Genomic DNA, 23170 nt, shown 5'->3' with positions numbered 1-23170 from the left:
TTCTGCATCTACAAATATGCGTTCAGTCAATTTAGTTGGATTTGAACTATAATTATTTCTAGTTATACAGTGATGCTGGTTTTAATTTACGTGAAAGGTCTTTATTTACAGTTTCAAGGCAATGACACCGACTCCAAGCGGAGACTACTTTGCCGGAAGGAGAGCGGACAGCAGCAAACAGCAGTTGCTGCAGCTGTAACTGGGTCGAGTTGTGGCTGCAGCAACTAGAACCCAGGAAGATCAGAACTTCTATCTGGCGGAGGGACCGCAAGGAACGCTAATATTACTAGCTAGCTCACGGCGAAAGAGGGTGGAGCGGACAGCAGCTCCGGTCTGGCTGTGTTTGAGTTGCTGCAGCCACTACTGAAGGTCCACAGCATCTGTGGGTGCCAGCTGGGTGATAGACATTAGTTCAAGTTGAGAAAATATATTTTTGTAATTTGGGTGAACCAACCTTTTTAAAGTGCTTTCTTTTAATTGTAAGACTATGTGGCTCTTACTGGAATTAAACACTCCAAATATAGTAAAGTGTCCTCTGATCTGAAATACATTTTGCACTTCACCCTGAATCTCATATATGAGCTTGTTAGCACCTTAATGATATTCATGAAGGTGTTATTGTGTGGCAGAAGACACCTGTCCCTGCTCTGTGAAGGGGAAAAGGCGCCTCCTCTTTCACAGATGCCTCTGTCCTCTGCCATCTGCCCGCTGACACAGGCACCAGAGGTGAATAGCAGCACTGGAGAACAGAGAGAGTAGAAATGAGAGAAAGATGACTTTATTACACTTCCAAATCCAGCTTTCACTAACATCACATGGCTGGTATTCATGTGTACTTCACACAAACATTTGACAGGTCTGGGATTCATCTGATGAGCATATATCCGTTTGGGAATATTTTCTTAATCTGAACCACCCAAAGAAAATAAAAGTTATAAATATTTTTAATGACACGCTCTAGGCAGTTTTGCTAGTGTTGACAGTGTTGAGGGAGAAACCAAGGACAGAGGAAAGGAACATAATTTAATTATTCAAATAGTTACTTCCCCTGACCTTCACTCTACCAATCACACTCTGCAAGACCGTTTCTAAACCTATCAGAGGGAATCATTACACTCACACAATTCTTTATTTTCCTTAAGAGGGAAGATGTTTGGCAAAGCTAATTATGTCTGTGGGACTACATGTGCTTGTCTCTGTGCAAACTCAAGTGTGTGTGTGTGAGAGAGAGAGAGAGAGAGAGAAACAGAAAGAGGACTGAAGGATGGAGATAAGAGCTTTGGCTTCAGTTGGTTTTTGTCACTAATCCCAGAAGGCGTGGCCGCCAATTCCGTGTCATTCCCTGATATCCCAGCATGTTCTGACTCCATGCCATCCTAACACTGCCCTTGTGAGGACACTAGTCTCTGCACTGCATGTTAATTAGGGGAAGACATGCAGCAACTAGGGGGGTGCAACTGCATTTGGGAACTACTGTATTTTGAGCTAAAATGTGTGTGTATGTTGGTTTGACAAGCTCATTCTGCTAAACTCAGGGGAACACTTTTACACTTAGATAACAGACAGAAAGGTGTCAAGATATTAGTTGCAAATATGTTAGAATGTCTTGGTATTGTTGATGCACTATCAGATATGCTTTACGTCTCTGGCAATTTGCAAAGCTCCCTGCTGAGAGAGAAGCTCACAAAAGCAAAATTAAAGAATTTAATGAGCGCAGGAAAGCAGAATGTTTTACTTGTCTTCTGCTTATTGCAGGAGAAAGTACGTTTGCATCCCTAATCTTGGAGAAACAGTAAGAATATAATATATTTTTTCCATGTCTCCAAGATGGTGTGCAGAATTATTTGTGATGTTCAGTTTGGTTTTCAAAGATTTTGCAGATCAGACAGCCAATAAATATGCACGGACTACACTCCAGCTTTTCGTGTCATGCCAATCAAAATGAGCCCCACAGATCTGACGGCATGGAGCAGGGAAAACATACTGAGGCATAACTGTGACACACACACAACCACACACACACACACGACAGGCAGCCTGACAGGCGAGTACTTGTCCAGAATAACAATGAGTCAGATGGATATATGATACTACTGTGGGGAAAGGGGCATAAACTACTTAACGCATGTTAAAAAAAAAATCAACCTCTAACGTGAAGTGAAACCACTGCTCTACTAAAACCTTTACCACTAATAGTCTTTGGCAAATTTGTCTGATCCCTCTGAAGGGTATACACTCTAAATTCATGAAAGAAGAGAAGAAAGGAAAAAATGTCCTCAAAGTCAGATTCATTTGAATATATGAATAATTTAGTGTACCAAAAGATGTGGGACCCTTAAATTGCAAATAAAAAAAAGTCCTTACTCTTCAGACATTCATAATTCATATTGCATGGAGAGACGGGTATATATATGATGCACAAGTTAGGCATAAAAGGTATAGAAGACACAAGGACAAAAGCTACATTTATCTTTGTGCATAATTACTGAGTTGGTTTAGGTATTCCTACATTTCAGTCAAACAGTGAATATTACTTTCTCCTCCTCTCTCACTGTCTTCCTCAGATTCACTCTAAACAGTTAATGAATTAAAAGCAGACCCCAAAAGTAAACAATTAAAGTTTCATCAAATGTTTGTCGCATCATTATGGTTATCACCACATGCTGTGATATTCTATAAAGTGTCACCCTCTGGTTATTGTGTGTGTGTGTGTGTGGCCTTATTATTCCACCATCATAAGAAACAGACAATAAGAGTCTTGACAAAACATTCCCCTTCTCTCTCCGACCTCATTTTCTTTTCATGCCCCTGGCTCATTACAGTAATGGGCCTTTTAATGGAGAGATTGGCACTAAAATTTCCCCAACATAAGGTACTTTGATCTGCATGAGGATCATTCAATAAAGCATTCTTAAAGCACAAAGACTGTGTGAAACATGTGACCTCCAGACAACAGACAAAGAGCAACATAGATATTGCCTTTTGGTTATTTTTAACTTGTGATCTCTACTCCTTGTATTTGATGTAGTTTGTTGGTGTTCGTCAAGTATTCAAACTCTTCCCCTCCACACATTACATTATTTTTCAGATTTTACTTCACTGCAGCTTGGCACAGACAATTTGGCCTCTTCAGAGTTCTGTTTTCTCATGTTGCTTTGAAAACTTGGATATCAAAGTGCCCTCTTTTAGAGCAAATATATGCTGCCAATTGACCTTTAACCTAACACGACCCATCTTTGTAGCAGTGTTTATAATTGTAACAAACAAGGACGGCCAGACAGTAGTTCAAGTTTAATCCGCCTGAAATGACAATAAAAGTTGCAATCAGCCAATTATTTAACTGTATTCTAATGATTTTTTCCCGAACTATTTACTAACATGGCCGGATATTTCAATCTATCTTTGAGTAGTTATGTCTGAGGAATGACGGGGAGTGGAGTATTGTGTGTAAAATGACAGACACTAATAAGATAAAGAGATAACTGAGAATTGACATTGACTGAGTCTTACATTTGGATTGACTCATGATCAGTTAATCAGCTTCTATTTCTGCCAAAGGCGATAGGAAAATGCCTGTTCAACACAGGTAAACCTCAGCAGATTAGGTTGACTTTTCATCTCTTTATCCTGCAGGTTAGTAGCCTCTTTCGTGTTTTCTGAACACTTTTTCTTTGCTCAGGGTGAGAGACAATCCCAGCCATGATCCCTCCCAACAGGGCTAACACCACTGGATGAGGGTGCTGCCGAGAGATGAGACGTCCATCCCCAGCGGGGAGGATTTTCCTGGATGGCACAGTATTTTAGAGGTGATGCTTAAACCCCCCCAATCCATCTGGCCCAAGCCTGTCACCAGCAATACATCACATTAATGAAATGGCAGCAGACCAATGCTGTCTGTCATAAGCAATCTGCATCTGCTCAGGGACTGAATGGAAATGAGGAAGAGGGATAAAAAGACAGAGGAAGGCAGAGAGCAGGTGCCATGTTTGTGTTTTTGTGTGCAAGTTTGAATGTGTGTGTGTGTGTGTGTGTGTGTGTGTGTGTGTGTGTGTGTGTGTGTGTGTGTGTGTGTGTGTGTGTGTGTGTGTGTGTGTTTTTTTGCTCACTCCCTCCTTTCTGCACAGTGTGACCAGATAACGATTTCATTTTGAGAGGAGAAAATAGCCACAGCAAGCCACCTTATCGCCCATCTCTACTGGACCAAATGGATGAGGATATTTCATCAGTTCTGCGGTAGAACAAAGTTCCAATGCGTAAATTACTCACTGTGCCAAGCCTTGGCACTCAGTCTAACTGGTATTGATATCTGTTTCAGCTTCACAAACTGTGGAATTTTACACAAACATTTACATTTGTAAACAGTGTTGGGCAAGTTACTTCCAAAATGTAATACATTATAGATTACTAGTTAGTCATTTGAGAGTAATTAGTTATATTACAATATTACTGTCTCTGAATTGTAATGTGTTACACTACTTTTGCATTACTTTTGAGTTACTTTCACCAAAATAACAGGGGAAGTTTGATTTGACAGCTAGCTTGTGAATTTCACCACCGGATCAATAAAGTCTCCTCTTTATCCACTTTAATACATCATAGATTATTAATATTTTGTATAATTAATATACATATGCAAAGTAACTAAAGCTATACAAAATAGATAAGTAAAACGTATAATAGGCAAGTAGGAGAAAATGAAAATACTCAATTAAAAGTACGGCATTGTTGTAAAATGTTTGTTTATAGCACTTCAATAAGAAATTCATGTTGTTTAGGTTAAAACACTCTAAAGGAAATGTTCAATTATAGTGTGATTAAAACTCACTATTAACATTATTTACAGTACTTGATTTACAGCTGATTTGTGAAAAGGTAGCCTACACAACCTTATTTAACAGTAATTTAGTTTTACTGCGAACTGTCACAGGAAGTGCTTTTATTTTGAAGTAGGCTACACGGAAGTTGTCTGTTGTTTAGCCTACTCTTGCTAGCTTACTGAGATGCAACATGTCCGTCAGGCTCAAGTTGTTCACTTTCTTGTTTGTAAAACTGCAACATATTGAACAATAAATGGTCACAGTAAAAGACAAGCGCTTTTGGTCGTCATTCGAAGCCATTCCACTACAGGCATAGTTACTCTCCACGGCTGATAAAAATGCAATGATATTTACGTGTAGCAAGCCTCAACATTAATTCCCGACATGTTTATATCTGTCAGCCGCTGACGTACCGTCACCTGTTGGGACATACATGCTGTCCGTACCGTCTCTGGTTCTGTCTCTTACCACGGGAACAGAAACAGGACAGCTCACTTCAACGCAGCGTAATAACTCCTGAAAATAATATCCATCTCGCAAATGTATTTGTCTCTGCAGTCATCTCAACCATCGAATACAGCGACAGGAAAAGAATACGGCTTTTTTTTTTTTCCTGTGAAGAAATGTGTCACGGTGTTGGTGAATTCTTAAAAAAACCAATGCACCACTAAATGTTGCGTTAAAATGCGTTGTAACTCGCGTTACTGAGATTGTAACGAGTATAATATTACCGAAATTTAATTAGTAATGCGTTATATTACTGCGTTACAGCAAAAAGGAATACATTACTGTAATTGCGTTACTTTTGTAACACGTTACTCCCAACACTGTTTGTAAACTACACATGGTTGTGAAAAATGTGCTCTTCACACAAAGTACAACTACTGCATAAGAATAAGATTCAGTAGGTCTGAGAAAAGTGACTTAATTATCTTTGACTTTATGATTATACAGTATGTCCAGATAACAACACATATTATCTTGTCAAAATGTAATTCTGTTGAAATGAAAAATGGAATTGATTCATAAGGCTGGGACGGTTACCGCATTACCGCAATACTGCGGTCACGTGACACCTACCGCAGGTCTGAGCTCGTCATCACCGCAAAAAAACATTGGCCTGTGCACATTGTGTCTAATGACATGGATTCATTGATTCTAATGACATGGATTCATTGATTCTAATAACATGGATTCATTGATTCTAATGACATGGATTCATTGATTCTAATAACATGGATTCATTGATTCTAATAACATGGATTCATTGATTCTAATAACATGGATTGTGTCTGATGACATTGTGTCTTATATGGATTCAAGATTTTCTAAACAAAACTTATCATCAAAAGATGGAGAAAATCCGACCTTTCGGGAGTTGGGGAGTGCAATGTTCCATGACACATAATAACATTCCATTCGTGTTGACTATTTGGCCTATATGCGAAAGTACCTGTGTAATGTCTTGTATCAGAGAAATGTCTTTATTTCTCCGTTCTCAGCTGAGGTAGACACATTAACTAGCTTAACAAGCTGCAGTGTTTACCATTGCACATTAGCCTAGCAGCTAGCGGAGTTTACTTCTGTTTATAGCTTCATCCTGATAAAATGGCCGGGTTGAATTTCAGCCTGCATGCACGTTTTGTAGCCTAAACAGAGCGGCTTATATTGGTAGAGAGCGCAACAAGTTAGTGAACTGCCGAGCAGAGATGTTCACAAGTCTTTTTTTGCAAGTCCAAGTCAAGTCTCAAGTCTTTGAGCTCGAGTTCAAGTCAAGTCTCAAGTCTTTTGCCATGAGTCTAAGTCAAGGCCAAGTCAAGTCTCAAGTCTCTGGCCATCTGATCTGTCCCTAACACTGTATTGTTAAATCTTATGAATTCAAAGCATGTCCTGTAGCTGTCACATCATATGGATACAACTATAAAGATACACTTTGCATGTTCCCAGCATTAGCACAACACTTTGCAATGGTTAGCTTGTTACCTGTGATGATATGTGCTAAATGTAATGTCTCTTTCACTCAAAAAAATGTCGAAGTGGAAATCAAGAGAAAAGTGGCAGTGCCACACCAGTTACAGAACAACATGCATCTCAGTGTCAGTCCAAATTACGCACAATAAGAAGTTTGAACTCACTGATGTAATGCCATTTATTTTCTAAGTGTTAGTACGCTCAGTGAAACTGAGTCCAGCGCGAGGGAGACCCGACTCAGAGGAGAAGTTAGTGAGGCCAGTGTCTCCACGGCAGGTGACAGTGCGCACAGATCCGCTGCGCCACGCATGGATGAAATAATGAAATAGTAAATAGGGCTACAGTAACAGAAATATGTGCAGAATTAAGACAGTCAAGACGGCCCAGTGTTTGGTGGACCGGGTACACCTTGTTCACTTAATAGCCTACAAATCATCCACGGGATCAACTACGCATCACCTGAGTTTGCCCCCCCGACACAGCGTTTGTTCCTGGGGAGATGGATCCGTGCGTCCCGCCTCCTGTGCGCCATGGATTTCTTAGCCTCAGCGACTACTAACTATAAAGATACTATTTGCCTGTTCCCAGCAGTAGCACAACACTTTGCAATGGTTAGCTTGTTACCTGTGACGATATATGCTAAATGTAACGTCTCTTTTACATTAGTGTGTGAGTGACTGACCTATTTGGATGTGTTTTGAGACGCCTGATGAAGTCCGACGTTGTTGATCCGGCATCATTTATCTTGGTGCCACACACCTTGTATGTAGCTGTTAGCTTACTGCCACTGTTTACCAAGTTATTGAAAGCAAAACTAATGACAAAAGGCACAACTCCAGGAGGACTTGGTATCGCCACCTGCAATGCATTTTTTGACCGCGCATGCGTTATGTTGCACATTATGGCAAAGGGCAGGGGACATACAGCTCGTCATACGTTTCCCCGTATATGCGCCAATAAAAGAAAATACAAATACATTAATACATTTAGATTTAAAAAGCAATAATTGTATGAAAACAGGTTGTTGACAAGTCTCGAAGCTCGAGTCCGAGTCAAGTCTGAAGTCTTTTGGGTCGAGTCACAAGTCAAGTCTGAAGTCTTTTGGGTCGAGTCCGAGTCAAGTCTGAAGTCAGCTATTTGTGCGACTTAAGTGCGACTCGAGTCCGAGTCTCAGACTCGAGTCCCCATCTCTGCTGCCGAGTCGCCCTCTCTGCTCTCTGTCTGCTCAGCTGCTAGACGGGCTGCACTCGGCATTATCGGCAAACTATTTAATTTATATTTTACTTTATTGACAAAAGAGCTTTCTGAACTGCCTGTAGAATGGATCAACGGAGATGAGAGAAACCATTGTGGCCCTGAATGACAGCAAAACTCAGTAAAGACTCTCACCTTGAGCTGAAATGGAAACACTGTGCTGCAATCTTTTTATACAGTCTATGGCTGCAACATATGTTGTAAGGTTTAAGCCGATGTTTTTTTGGGGGTAACTCCATTCACTTTGCCGGCAGTATTGACAATAGATAAAGCTACCGTGTCTTGAGAAGCTCTAGCTTGTTGTTTTATTGTTCACTTTTAACTCACTTTACATCAACTTTGCTATGTCTTTTTCCTCTTGCTTTTCCTCACAGTGACACTCATCGCAGTGTTACTGTTACAGTGTTACAGTGCTACTCTCGCAAGGGGGTTGCAGTTTACCGCTCTACCGCGGGAATTTCTTGCTTTTCAACTGCGGTAAGAAAAAATCCATACCGACCCAGCCCTATTGATTCATGATGTTTGCCCTTTAAATACCAAAATTTATTACAGGCAATATTATCTTCCATGTTATTAAAACTACTTTTTCCAAGTGTAGTTTTGGTATTGGCCATATTTAATTCTAAAGGATTTTTTTTTCAAAAATCTTTTTAGTTTTGGAGATTGCACAGCAGTTACTTTTTTGTTGTCTTTCACAATCTTTAGCCTTTATTGTAGTTTTACACTGTTTAAAGTGCCCATATTATTAAAAAAATCACCTTTTCTGGGATTTGGGGTGTTATTTTGTGTCTCTGGTGCTTCCACACGCATACAAACTTGGAAAAAAAAAAAACATCCATGCTGTTTTGAGTGAGATACGGTTTCTGAATGTGTCCTGCCTTCAGTCTCTGAGTGAGCTGTTCATAGCGCTAGCATGCTAGCTTGTTCTGAATGGCAAAACACTGCTACAACACACACTAGTTCACCATAATCTACAAAAGAACTACTTACATGTCCCTATTCTGCAGGTATTCCACGCAATGTTGGAAGTGTGCCCTCATTTAGAAGAAGTCTCTCGGCTAATCCTGCCTTGTATTACTGAAGTTGTAGAAACAAACAGCTAGCTAGAGGATGTGATCTTACCTAGCTACTGCGCATGTGCGACTGCCAACAAAGATGTTACAGCAGTGAAAGGTCTCACTCTGTAGGTAAAACAGAGACCTGAACACAGGGCGAAAAGAGGAGCTGCAGCAATGTGCAGTACAACAAAAATATGGTGTTTTTTGAAAATTAAACCATGTAAACCTATTCTGGTACAACCTTAAAATACAATTATGAACCTGAAAATGAGCATAATATGGCTGCTTTAAATAACATTACGTCTATTCTGATATAGAATTACACTCACAATCGCATTACATTATTACACTGTTGATGGAATTACCATTATGAATTACATTTTGTTTAGTAGAACCAAAATCTGTGTCTGACATGGTAATGTAAAAATATACAGTAATGCCATTTCCTATGTTGTGGCACAGCAGCAGTTTTTACATGCATTTCTGGGCTGGAAAACAAACGTGTTCTGCTTTAATTTGGCTAAAAGGATGGCCAATGTCATCAACCAACACTTTTCTGGGGGATTTCTGCTTGATAGCAAACTTTTGGGGGATAAAATGTTCCTCCTAAGATAAGTGTATGTGGTTTGAGCAGGATAGATTTCCTCAATGATGGATTGAAATACACAGTCAACATATCTGAGCAAGGATTAAGATACAACTGAAATCCAACTGAATTATATAAGGAAAGAAAGAAAAAATAAATTCTTACATTTGATTAGAGGTGAAACCCACTGTCCTGGTCAATGAGGAGGGTAGCACATTGTACAGTGATAAATGCACACACACAAAAACAACAACATAGTGCACAAAAATGGAAGGAGCGTTTCATCAAATACAGTCGTAGGGAAAGTATAGGAGTGACGGTTGGCTGAAGGTTCAAGAAGCAGCCTTGTGACCAAAAAAATGCAAATTGGAACTCTTAATCCCCTGTTGCTCCACTGGAGCTGCTCAGCAGCAGCAGCAGCAGCAGCATGACAGCACTGTGCTTAATGCTCCTGGGTCCTCCCAAGCTCCAATACCTGACTCTATAGTTTACTGGCTGTAGTTCTTGCTGTGACTAAGATGTGATAATAATCATCATAACAAGAATCAATTCAGGCAACACTAAACATTCAATTGGTTTTCAGGCAAAGCAAGATACAAGTACTTTGAGTCACTTTAATGAATGAATATTTCACTGCTTTGCACCATCTTCATTCCTGCAGTTTGAGTGAGCAAAGGTTCTGCGGTAATTTGTGCAATTAGATTTAACAGGGTCACAATGTCATATGTATGTCATATGTATATCAATTATAAATGTATCCAAAGTTATTCCTCTTATTTGACTTCTTCTGGTTGTAGCCTCGTGATTAGACTGATGTGTGGTTACATAATCTGACAAGCCCTAAAATAGTTATTTGACATAACATGTCAAAAGTCTGCTTGATTTACTGCAGATGAAATACATCAGACCATTATTACTGAAGAGAAAGCCTGCCATCTGATGGACAATGTAAAGCTTGACGGCGCTTGGCAGGTTACTCTTTACTGTGTGTGTGTGTGTGTGTGTGTGTGTGTGTGTGTGTGTGTGTGTGTGTGTGTGTGTGTGTGTGTGTGTGCGTGTGCGTGCGTGCGTGCGTGCGTGCGTGTGTGTGTAAGAAACAGGAAGAGGTGCAGTCAAGTGCAAATTGGCGTTTTAAAGAGAAAATCCAGATTTGTGAGCATGAACAAATCACAGTGAAATTGATGATAAACTGCTCTATTAATGACATCAACAAATCTCAGATGCAAATCTTGGAAACAGGGAGACAAACTGACTACACTCTTGTGATACAGATGGGACACAAATATAATTATTATAGCACTCTGCTAAACAAGCAGCTGTTTTGCAGCTCTGTTTAATAAAGGTTTGTCATTCTGGAGATGTGAGACATTTTGATGTGAACCAGAGGAGGTGTTAATGTTAGCGCTAATTAGTTCCGCACATTTCTTTTTCATTTTAGAGAATATTGAGAAGCTTCACTTTCACTGCCCCATCTTTCTCATGTATAGAAGTTTAAATTATATTTTCCCAATTATGTAGGCATACTGAAATCTGTTTCATTAAACTAGCAGATTGTTCTAACTACTGTGATTTCTCTGAAAAACTTTATTGTTCTACCACCTGTCTCCACATGTTTAGGCAGTTCACTTAAGAGTAGACTCAGTACTATCACCACTGTCATCACCAGCGCATGGCTTTACACTTAGCTTACAGTAGCCCTTCTCTCTTCTAAACTCAAGCCCATCTTGTCTGCACCTACTCAAAGTGCAACACTGCCATTCTTAGTTAATCATCAACAATCCATACATCATTTCATGACATGGTGACAGAAGCTCTCTTCAGATCAGTGTCTAGAGCGACTCATCGTCCACCACCACACCCAAAAGTCTGCTGTTGTTGAAACACCCCAAACACGTAGCGGAGTGAATGTTTCTTATCATATTAAAAACCAAAGGAAAGTCACTAACATTAGATATGTATAAGAAAGATACATTATAGTTAGAATAAATCAAAATAAATGTAAAATAAATTTTAAAAACAAATAACCAGCTGTAAAAACAGTGAAAACTGACTTGTTTCAACTAATCCAGGGATGTCACACAGTTATCATATTCAAATAACTATTTCATTTTTTTTGTGTGTGATTTAAGTAAAGTAGGCCTATAGGCTAAATGCATGATTGTTTTGTTGTTGAAGCATCACAACCTTTGAGAAAACCAATCCAATCATAAGCGCTCTATCAAACCATATCACTTGTACTTGAGGTAGTCATACAAACCCATAGTAAAAAAAAAACCTTATTGATTTAAATTAAATTACAAAGTCATACATCCAGTGAGGGATTTCTGACGCACGACGTCGTCGACTGTCAGCTGTTTCGTTCGGGCACGCGATTGACAGAGAACCGTTCGGAGTTAACAGCTGATTAGCTCAATATGGTCCAGCTGCGGCTTGCAACGAAACCGAGAAAACTTCCCCCACTGGACGAATAACATCCGACACCCAGGAAACTCAAGTTGCTTGAACGCAGCGAGAGGTCGCTGTTTGTCTCCAAGTAAGCTGCAGATAAGAAAGTAACCGGTCATTTCTCCGCTTTAGTGGAATACACTGTGTTTTCGCTTCCACCGTCCTGACCTAAGGTTAAGCTGTGAACTAACGCTACGTTGCCCCTGGTTATGGTGAGTTTGCAGTCAAGAACAGATGGTAGCCGGTTTTATATTTGAAGCCGATAGGAAACTATTGTTGGGCTGTGCTCTGTGACACTCTAAAGCCTGGTTTTTCTACCTGTTTGTCTTAGCTTTGTGTATCTGTCATTGATGGACATTGATAAATTCTTGTAACCATGGTAATGATGTTTCTGAAATCTTCAGTCCACTTGCGCGCAGGAGAATGTAAGATGTGTGCACCCTATTTCACACTTCACTGAACGTTAACCTATTAAATGTTCTCTGCTAAATATAAAGGCATTAATCGGCATTTGGCAACTATATTCACAATCACTCATTTAATTGGATTTTTCAAGCAGAATAGCCAAACATTCACTGGTGTAGCCTCTCAAATTTGATGATTTGATTGATGCTCTCTGTTTTCTTGGAAAGACGCAATTTGAATATGTCACCTTGGGCTCTGGGAAATGTATAATGCATACCTTTTATAGACAAATTATTAAATATCAATCAATCATTCATGAAAATAATTGTTAGTTGCAGCCCTATTTAGATGCTGTGCTTTGGTCAGTGAGGCCATAACCATCTAACCAACATGACTACCATGCTGCTGTGGTTTCCACCATAAAGCGCTTACTAAGTTGCACATATGAGTTGCTAAGGGTGGTGTTTTTTTGTCAGATTGTTTCATTTGAATAGCTTTTTAGAGCTAAAACAACCTAGTATTTTACAATAAAAAGCAAATAATTGAAAATAGGAAAATGTACATAATTTGGTGTCCCAGTTATTTCTCTTTTTTTAGTGTGCTATCATTTTAATGATCTTGCGACCCATTAGATTTATCATAAAACCCCTTTCGGGGCCCCCAGCCATGTTGGGAACCAGGCCTACTATACGTACAGGAAACTGACAAATAATATGGTGTCTTTCAGGTGTATATGTGATGATTTACGTACCTGTTAAACCTTTTTTCATTAAGTGTTGTTAGTTACTTTCCCTTTCCTGTATGCCATGGTGGCCTATTTTTTTTTTAACTTTATCTTTCCCCATCTCCTTGTTTAAAGATGAACTTCAGCACAAATGCCCGTTGCGGCAGTCACACTAGCAAAGAAAATATTTCACCTCCAAGCAAAATAGATGCACTGCAGGTCCAGCGAGCCAAACAGCGGACAGTTCTCGGTGTGTTGTCAGAAAATGATCAGCGTGGCCGATCCTTCAGCCAGGTAAGTGAGAAGGGCACGGTGGAGAGAATTACATTTTGTGATTTTCAATTCATTTCCCCTCTTAGAACATTCACATTTCAACTTAATGTGGAAATCATGTTGACTCATTTTTCTCCACAGGGAAGCCAATTTTCCAAACACAGTTCAATCTCAGACAGCTCCCAGCTCACCTTTCTTGGCCGTCCCTCCAGTTCCAACTTTGATGTGTATGTTGAGGAGGCTTGTGAAGTTGTTCTTGCAGAATCGGGTCAAGAAGTGGTCTCAGACAGCTATTACCTGGATGCTGAAACTGCTGCCCTGCAAAATCCAGATTTGAGATTCCTGCTGGAACTGAGTTCAAGTGAGTTTGGAAAATACAAAAACATTTAAGACTTTTTTTCTTGTTCAGTCTTCATTTTCTTTACCTGACTGCTTTTACTCTTGTAGGTCCGTGCCAGGATGCATCTATGCAGTCTGAACCAGATAAATCCCTGATGTCAGAGGAGGTGCTGTGTGTTTCCGAGTATGCAGAGGACATTCATCTGCACTTGAGGGAGAGTGAAGTGCGAAATGATATGAACTATGAGCACTAAATCATTTCTTTCATATTACTGTGTATGGGCAGGGCATAGTTATGAAGTTTTGCTCCTCAGTTCATTGCAAATACCTCATGAAATCTGCTTTTGTTTCTAATGCCAGCTGAGGTCCAGGCCAAGGCCAGGCTACTTAGACAGACATCCAGAGATCACCAATGGCATGCGGGTCATCCTGGTGGACTGGCTGGTGGAAGTTGTCCAGGAATACAAGCTTGGTTCTGAAACTCTGCACCTTGCTGTCAACTATTTGGACCGCTTTCTCTCCTGCACAGCATATGTGAAACGGGGAAAGCTGCAGCTGGTCGGCACAGCTGCATTAATGATTGCTGCGTAAGCAAGTCTGTCTTTCTAACAATTTGTTATGCTTCCTGTTCAGTCACTGATTCGTTAAAAACATTTTGTGGTCATGGTAAGCATCACCTTATGGAGTTGAATTGACTTATCCCTTGTGTTTTCCTCGGGTCAAAAATTATATCGGAAATATGGGTTTCATACAACCAAATTGCCCCACAATAACTTGGATGCATGTACGTTGTATGGAACCCATGAAATGTTCTTCGCAGGTAACATTATTGATTACTTCCATTGCATTTTGGGTGTTTTATTCAATTTCATAGCATTTGAAAAACATTTTTTAAATGGATTTAAAAAAGTGTCCTGACTAATCTTTGACATAAACCAGTCTGTGATTCACTCAACATCCTCTGATCTTAACTATTAGTCAAAATAATTCATAGTTTCTGCTTTTTTTTATCTAAAAATTAGGTATAATGTCATTTGAATTAGGTTTATTGACCAGGAATAAAAAAAACATTGAAAAAAGGGGCAAAGCATCAAACAAAGCAACAAAAATGTCAGAAACAGCTACAAAGAAAGTTCATTTTCAGTTTTGACCCAGAAGGACAGCAAGTTCATGGTCGATGGGAGGACAAGGGTTAATAATGGATGACAGTTTACAAGCTGATGTTGCCTGATCTATCACCTTGTAGAAAATATGAGGAGATCTTCCCTCCTGAGCTGAACGAGTTTGTGTACACGACAGACAGCACCTACACTAAGAGGCAGCTGGTTCAGATGGAGCATGTTTTCCTAAAAACGCTGGCATTCAAGATGGCAGCCCCTACCACAAACCAGTTCCTTCGCCTTTTCATGTCCATCCACTCAGTCGGTGCCAACACAGAGAACCTTGCCCTGGTGAGCAAAATCAATAAAATGCCAGCTAGAATTTACATTTGTGCCCACTGCCTTTGAAGTTTAAGTTTTCCATGTCCCTTGATCATATTTTGATTTGTTGATGTGTTTTTTTCTGCTTCTAGTATATAGCAGAGTTAAGCCTGCTGGAAATTGATCCATTCCTGCAGTACACCCCATCTATAGTGGCAGCTGGAGCCTACTGCCTAGCCACTTACACTGTAAACAAATCTTTCTGGGTAAGTTTGTTCAGATCATTGTCTTGTCCCTTTTTTATGAGAATTTCTCAAGGAATTAGCCAAAATGTAACTTTAGGTTATTTTTTTTCTCATATGGTAGCCCGATTCCCTACATGTCTTTACCGGTTACACCACGGCTGAAATTGTGCCTTGCATGACTGACCTCCACAAGCTATACCTCAATGCAGAGAATCACCCACTACAGGCCATCAGGGAAAAGTATAAGACTTCAAAGTAAGGCATAGTTTATATGAAAATGTATATACATATCAAGACAATTTTTAAACAGCTTATTTAAACTACAGGCCTTTGTGCTCTGTTTTGTGTCGTTTGCAGATTGTCTGGGTTGTTAATGCATCTAGGACACAATTTTACATCTCTAAATTGATATCTTTTATGTCTCCATTTACAGGTATTGTCGTGTTTCATTGATCACTGCACCTGCTGTTCTGCCTTTCCTATGAGTAACTTCCCCGCCCTTCTTTGACGCTTCTCCTAGAACATAATCACAATGATACCAAAATAAATGCAGCTGATTCTACAGCAAATCCCATATATGCCAATGCCACACTCATCTGGACTTGTTTATATTTTATGCAAATACAATAAATTATTTTTAATAAAACCTACTTAATGACTGAAGAATTTTAATAATTGGAGACGAGGCATTCATACAAAAGGGTTTTAAAGCTGGTAACTCATCAGTTATAATATATACCTATATTTAGTTCAAAATGATATTGTCTTAAAATCATGAATTACAGCATCTTCCATATCTTTTAGAGTGATTTTAAATTATGTTCAAGCATTTTTGTGAGCTTTAGTTTTCACATTTTATGTCTTACTGTATTGCGATAGGAGTAAAAAAAAAAATGAATACACCTAAAGGAAATGTGTTTTATTTATTTCAGATTTGTTCTAAATACAGTTTTTATTTGAATAACTACTTTTGTGACTTATGGATTTTATTTTGAAAGTGTGATCCGGAAGCCATTTCTGTCGCTCGCTCCTGTTGGTTTGAAATGTGTGTAGCTGCCTGGGGTTGTGCCAGATTTACCCAGTAAGTGAAGTGAACATGTTGATGTATGCAGGCGGTCTCACACCCATGAAAGTACAGAAGAACTGTCGGAAACTGGAATAAGGACTTTCTAAAACCACTTATTTATTGTTAGGGTTTTTCTTTCCGGTGATATTGAAGTCCAAGGTAAGCCAGAATCATTTGTTGTCTGACAAGTTCTCTGAAAAGATAACAGTTTTCATAATCAAAACAATTTGAGGTTTTCATACATTGAATGCTGATATAAAGAATACATGTGTAAACTGGTATTTTAAATGTAAATCTGCTGTCTAGAAAGGACTTAAGAAAGGCCATAGGCATTTGGTCTTTGTTATTCAGGTTAAACCTGATGGGTTCGCTCAGGCTATTTACAACCTGTCATAGCCGCCAACATTAACATTACAGAGATTCTTCTCACATGCATTCATCTACTCTGCCGTAATGCAGTCAGAGTACGTCAGTTTGGAGAATGTACTCAAGTTGCCTTTTCTTTCACACCTGGTTTAGCTGCATTTCTTGGTGACAGGTAGCCTACGTACTCTCTCTCTGTCTCCCATTTAATTAATTGAAGTGGTAATTTTCAAATCCATTAAGCCTAAAAACAAACTGTAGTAGCCTACACAAAGAACTCATTCTTTAATATTTGTGTTACAACCTGACTAATGTTATTTATCTACATATTGTTTTTGGGTTACTGGAAAAACCTTGAAACTGCTGTTTTAACTTTAGTCTAGCTTGGAGATAGCACTTTTGATTTCCTCTCAGCCTCCAATCTTTACTTTCTAGCCCACTCCTCACTATGACTGAGCCTGCTGAGCTGCTGCTCATCAAGGACCAGTATGAGTTGGCGTTTCATTCTCTGAGCCGTGGGCTGACTGCTGAAGAGGCCGGGAAAAGAGCAGAGGCCCTGGTGTATTACAGAAAAGGTCGACAGCACCTTACTCAAGGACTGGAAGTTCCCACTGGAGGGAAGAGGCAGCGAGGAGCGGTCTGGGACACGGCCAGGCAGCTTCAGCAGAGGATGAGGGACACTCTTAGGACTGTCAACACCCACCTCTCTGACCTGGAGACCTCACAGCTGACAACAGGATGCCAGAGGGGCTGCCTGTTGATGGATCTTCCTCCCAATCTTTATCCAGACCTGGCACCGAACAGCCAGCCTCCCCGAAGCTCCCTCCACCATCTGTACCCCACCGTATTGGCTAACACTCAGAAGTCAACCCCAACAGTCCCTACCTGGCCTCCTTCCTCTGCTGTTCTGCACATGCACACGCTCTCTGAAGCAGCTCCAGGAGATATAGCCATGGCTAACCCAGGGGACCAACCTCCAGCATACACACCACAGCCAACTACTGGCCACCGCAGTCTGTCTTACGGTTCTGCTGGAGGCAGCCTCGGATCAGGAAAGCAGACCGGAGCAGCAGCAGAAGGAGATGGAAACATGCTGCTTTTCATCCCCTCTGGGGTGCAGATGTTTTTCGTGGCACCAAATGGTCAGGTCAGCTCCCTGTCTCATCCAGGCTACCTTCGCATCGTCGCATTTGGCAGTCAGCACACGGATTCCACTGCTGGAGGACCCTCAGCATTTCTACATGTGAGTATACAGTATGTTATACTAAGTATGTCATAATAAGTATCTGTATGCATGTGGCTGTGGGTATGTCAGCAAAGCATTTTCCTCGGTCGTGTGTCTTAGAAGTGAGTATGTGTGAACAGCAAACTACCCCAGGTTAAACCACTTCATCACTATTAGACCAGGTAAAACTAATTATGTTGGCAAATTATGTTTCAAATGAGTAATAGTCACAAAGAATTGTTATGCTTACAAATGATGGTGTTGTCTCTGGGTGATGTCCACTTTGAGTTTGACAACACGTGTACAAGTTATGATAAAATAAGTCAACATTGAGCTTTAAAAGTTAGAAGTTGACTCGGACATACCATTTGTTTTTAAATTTATTTTCCTCACCTGTACTTAATTGTAATGATTAAGGGCATTACAATTCAGGTTGCAACTAATGATTATTTTCCTTAGCGAATAATCTGATTATTATTCTCTTCATTTGTCGAGTAGTTGTTGTGGTCTACAAACCTCAGACAATAGCGAAAAATACCTGTCACTAATTCCCTAGAGCCTAATATGACTCAAAGGCTGACCAACAGTCCAAAACACACATATATTCAATTTACAATGATACAAAACCGTGAAAAGCAGAGAAGAACCATTGGAGTTTAGACATTTTTGCTTGAAAAAGATTTTATCATCAGAAATTTCTAATCAAAAATAATATTTAGTTAGTAGACTAATCAATTAATTCACTTTCAGCTCTAGTTACAATGTTGTCATTGCCTTTACACTATAACAGTGTTTAGAATATATTTGGGTGATGTGAAACTTAATAAATGTGCAGCTTAAATTGATAACACTGAGCTGTCCAGTTGTTGATATTATGTTTAAGCAGTATTACTCTCCACTATGGCAACTGTATTCTAAGAAATGGAACTCAGTTGCTTAATCTTGACTTTTATGGCACAAGCTCCCATCCATTTATGACTTTATCTGCTCTGACCCTGTGTGTTTATTATTCGTGTGGATCCTTCTGACAATCAACCCCACTTGATTTTTGTATTGAGTCAATATAGAATGTATAAAGTAACATAATGTATTCTGGCACCTCAACAAAGCGCGTATTATGCTGTGCTTTATACTGCAGTGCAACCCATGACTCTGTTTCTCTCCTGTATTCTGGCCCTCCTTTGTTTCCCAGCAAAACAATGGTCCCATTAACAGATGACTCTGCGCTCCTGTTGTGCTGCTGGTCAGTGTCCTGCGCCCTCACAGGGTTCATTCTGTCAGGCGGCATACCAGTGGCACGATGCAGCAGCAAGTCAGTGTCTGTATGGATGACTGACATAAGTCCTGATGGGGCTAAAATCCTGTAATGTGTCTTTGAGAGGGGAGAACATTGGGTCAAAAGGAATAAGGGACACTGTGTTTGCTGGGAAATGACTCACAAGAAACTACCTTTTACATATGAAGTTAATTGTGAAAAAAAAGCACTGGACATGGGATGCTTTTCAGTTCACATCTTATGAACTGGAGAAACAAATAAGGACTTAACAGAAGCCACCATGTCCTGATTTTGGGTCAAATTTCAAAGATCTGAGGTTACTGATAAGAGTAGTAGATGTGAGTGTATGTCACACTGTGATCATTTACAATGAATGCAACCTTATTTGGTTATGATGGTACGTGTGTGACCTTCATCATTCCCCAACCTCCTTATTTTTGTCTGTCTTTGTGTTTTCAAGGTGTGTGACTGGCGGTACCCGCTGACAGCAGAAACTCCAGTGCTATTGGCTAACTCTGGGATCTTCATGTTCCCTGACATCTTGTCAGAGATGCCAGGGTCCTACGTGGGCATAGTCTTGTCCTCCGAACTGCCTGCTGTCCACCGAAAGACGTTTCAGGATCTCCTCTCACAGCTGGCTGATCTCAGGGTCCAGGTCAGTCTTTACTGTGGAGCAAATGTAAGGATAGGTATGCATGTGGTTGGAGTCAGTGCTGTGGAACAATATGTTGAGGCAATTTGTCTCTATCTGGAGAGAAAAGTGTGACTACACCGTCTTGTAGAATCCAGTGTCTCATAGCGTGCAAATCTTTTTCTCTTGACACTGCAGGAGGAACTAAATAGTTGTTATGTTGTTGGTAAAAACATTCTTAGCAAGCTGAGTCATGGCTCACAGAAATGTACGTCACATGTTTGGGTATATATACACATTGTAAAAGCATCTTTAAAAGCATATTACCTCTTATGACTGTTTAGCAATATGAGTTAATGTATTTCCTGACAGAGTCCAGATGGGGAAGGGTCAGAGGTCATCAACCTGAGTGAGAAAATCCCCCTTGGTCCCACGAAAGAGCATGAAGGACTGACAGTACCAACAGGGGAAATGGACAAACCACCACTTCCTGGATGGAGTGAGAAGATGGCACAAGGAATCTTGACAGGTGTGTGTGTGTGTTGTGTGTTGTGTGTTGTGTGTGTGAGAGCCCTAATAAAGGAAACAAAAATCCAAACAAAATACCACCAGCGTTATTCACAGACTGTATGTTCCGCTATCTAGAAAATGACCACTAGAGGACATTGTTTACCTTTGCAGCAATCTCTCTGGAACAGGTTTGAGTGCAGCGAATGAAAACCTTGTCCAACCACCTCTTTATTTGCCTGTAGTAGATATTTTAACAACACAACAATCAATGATATTGCTAATTTACATTTAACACCCCATATTTTTCTATCTGTAGGAGCTACACGGTTGAGTTTAGAGTTTGTAAAAGGAGCAGAGGCCACTGGTAGGGCCATTCATAAAGGAGCAGCCAAGATCCGGGACCATATCACGCCTGAGGAAACTCCTTCGGAGGTCAGCCCCCGTGTCACAAAAGGTCTGCAGGTAGCTAAACAGGCCACCGGGGGTGCTGTGCGAGTCAGCCAGTTCTTGGGTAAGGATTTCTTTTTTTTTCTTTCAGTGCATGCCATTAATCGCCTTTACTGTAAACTAATATGACTGATATGTATGTATATATATTTACAGTTAATGGAGTAAGTATGGTGGCAGGACACGTGGCAGACAAGATGGCTCCCCATGTGAAGAAACAGGGCGCTAAGCTGGTCCCAGAGTCTATAAAGAAGACCAAAGATGGCGGACGTTCCAACTGGGATGGAGCCAAGTTTGTGGCAGTCAGCAGTGTACAAGGTATGTACCAATATAATGGAAATATCAGGATCAAGCATAAAGTTACACTATCACATATATCCTAGCTCTATGTAACATAAAATGTCAAAATATTGAGTCATGTTTTGGCATTTGGAAATGTGTTGGCATTTCCTCAAAGATGGATGATTCTAGTCTTTCTTCTTTAGAGTATTCAAACTCTTTTTAATTTACATCCAAACCAGGTTTCTCTACTGTTTGGTCGAGTCTGGAGACCGGAGCAAAGCTTGTTGGCAAAAGTGTTGCAGCAGAGACTGTCACAACTATGACGTACAAGTAAGTGCTGACATTTCCGCTTTATTTAATTGATAGAACTTTCTGATAAACTATTGTAGAGCTTGTTTCCAGCCTATTTCTAACTCTATTTGATTTCTTTAAACAACAGTAGAACACTGGATCAGAAACCAGCCTACTGTGTTGTTTTCTTCTTGGTACGTTGGGAAACTGATCTACTTTTACACCCATTTCTTTTCAGATTTAAGGGCTTAGAAAATCTAATAAAAATGTCCAGCAACATATGACTGCACGTGGGAGTAAAGGCAAAGACTTGTGAACTAACTGATCAACTCTTTCATCTACACTCTTTTATTAACCCAGATCAAGTCAGAAAATAACCCTCAGTAAGACTTTTTCCAAATCTAACGCAACAGCTAACACAGAATTGCCTTTTTTTTCATCAGCTTTCTTCTATTCATTTATATCTAGATAAGACATAAAGTATGTGTTTTGGGTTCTTTTTTGACTTGATGTAGTTTAAGCTACTGTTATGTGTCTTTCTGGGTCTGCGAACTGCAGCTAAATGTCTGCTTGTGTTGGGTGGTGCTGCTCTTGCTGTTCATACTATCTGTAGCCCCTTTTCCCTGGTGTGTTACTAATAAAACCGCTACAAAGTGAAATATGACTGCTTTTCTTGACCTTCAGTGTTTTTGATGTAAATGACAACAGTACCAATATTACATATCACATTGCTCCAGCATTTTAATTCTGTACCCACCACATTTATGTTCTTACACCAAACCACTCTTCCCCAACCACCTAACCATATTATCCGTGGTGAAGGTATGGTAACGATGCAGGCGAAGCCACTGACACTGGTCTGAAGTCCATGATCAATATTGGTGTGACTGCATACAACTTTGACAATCTGGGCATCCTAGCCTTCCTGAAGACTGCAGGCAAGAAGACAGCCAAGGTCACGATGGAAATCCCGGAGGGACAGCCAGCACAAACTGAGGGGAAGGAGGCGCAGAAACGAGACCATCAGGCAAAGACAAATGGGAAGGAGAAGCAGAAGAAAGAGGAGGAAGAGAAAAAACAATAGATTCCCACTGGGTGTTAAATGCTGTTTTTGGTAGATTGATGGATCAACTTCTCATTAACAGATTATAACGAAATAGGCCACTCATTTCCGGAGTGGATATTTAATTGTATTAACTGTGAATGTAAAAACAACGAGGCTGACATATTGGAATTAGCCTAAGTTAAGTGCAATTTTATTTGTATTTATATCTCTATATGTCAAGGTTGGCTGCATTGTTTTGTTTTACATTAATTATTTTTTTTTATTATTTTAAATATGTACATATTTTGTGTATGTTTTGTATGTGACAAAACATTCCAGTAAACGGTAGACTTAAAGATTGACCACCTAGGCTATGGAAGTGCAATAATAATGTAAAGCAAAACACAAATGTTTTTCATAAAAAACTAATTTACGTGAGTAGCCTACCAGACATACATTTTTATATTGGCTGTTTCTCGAAAGGTGTTCTGATAGA

General features: G+C 39.9%; 2 protein-coding genes across 9 annotated transcripts in view; both read left to right on the top strand.

The window, feature by feature from the left end:
* Positions 1–16188, top strand: part of ccna1 (cyclin A1) — a 37338-nt gene extending 21150 nt beyond the window's left edge. Inside the window, exons 1-9 of one of the 4 annotated variants that reach the window (XM_035991120.1) lie at positions 12011–12343; positions 13396–13554; positions 13675–13894; positions 13981–14096; positions 14233–14459; positions 15176–15323; positions 15446–15559; positions 15660–15793; positions 15972–16188. In XM_035991120.1, coding sequence (XP_035847013.1) covers positions 12341–12343; positions 13396–13554; positions 13675–13894; positions 13981–14096; positions 14233–14459; positions 15176–15323; positions 15446–15559; positions 15660–15793; positions 15972–16023 — 1173 coding nt within the window. In that variant the 5' untranslated portion in view covers positions 12011–12340 and the 3' untranslated portion in view covers positions 16024–16188. Of the gene's footprint in view, positions 1–12010; positions 12344–13395; positions 13555–13674; positions 13895–13980; positions 14097–14232; positions 14460–15118; positions 15324–15445; positions 15560–15659; positions 15794–15971 lie in introns of those variants that run through there. The other 3 variants (XM_031280644.2, XM_031280645.2, XM_031280646.2) reach the window with 3 other exon arrangements.
* A 386-nt stretch (positions 16189–16574) lies between these two features.
* On the top strand, positions 16575–22768 carry sparta (spartin a). 5 transcript variants are annotated; one of them, XM_035991117.1, is made up of 9 exons: positions 16575–16763; positions 17160–17171; positions 17397–18210; positions 19929–20123; positions 20472–20628; positions 20926–21120; positions 21213–21374; positions 21578–21668; positions 22452–22768. In XM_035991117.1, exons 3-9 carry the CDS (start codon positions 17416–17418, stop codon positions 22711–22713), a joined length of 1857 nt encoding a protein of 618 aa, XP_035847010.1. In that variant the 5' UTR covers positions 16575–16763; positions 17160–17171; positions 17397–17415; the 3' UTR covers positions 22714–22768. The 5 variants fall into 5 exon arrangements, with proteins under 5 accessions (XP_035847010.1, XP_031136739.1, XP_031136738.1 ...); XM_031280879.2 differs by lacking the exon at positions 17160–17171 and having other exon boundaries at positions 17382–18210; XM_031280878.2 differs by lacking the exon at positions 17160–17171 and having other exon boundaries at positions 16576–16763; positions 17403–18210.
* Positions 22769–23170: the final 402 nt, after the last annotated feature.

This window comes from Sander lucioperca, chromosome 13, assembly GCF_008315115.2.
Source record: "Sander lucioperca isolate FBNREF2018 chromosome 13, SLUC_FBN_1.2, whole genome shotgun sequence".
NCBI lineage: Eukaryota > Metazoa > Chordata > Actinopteri > Perciformes > Percidae > Sander > Sander lucioperca.
This window is presented reverse-complemented; position numbering and strand designations above follow the sequence as displayed.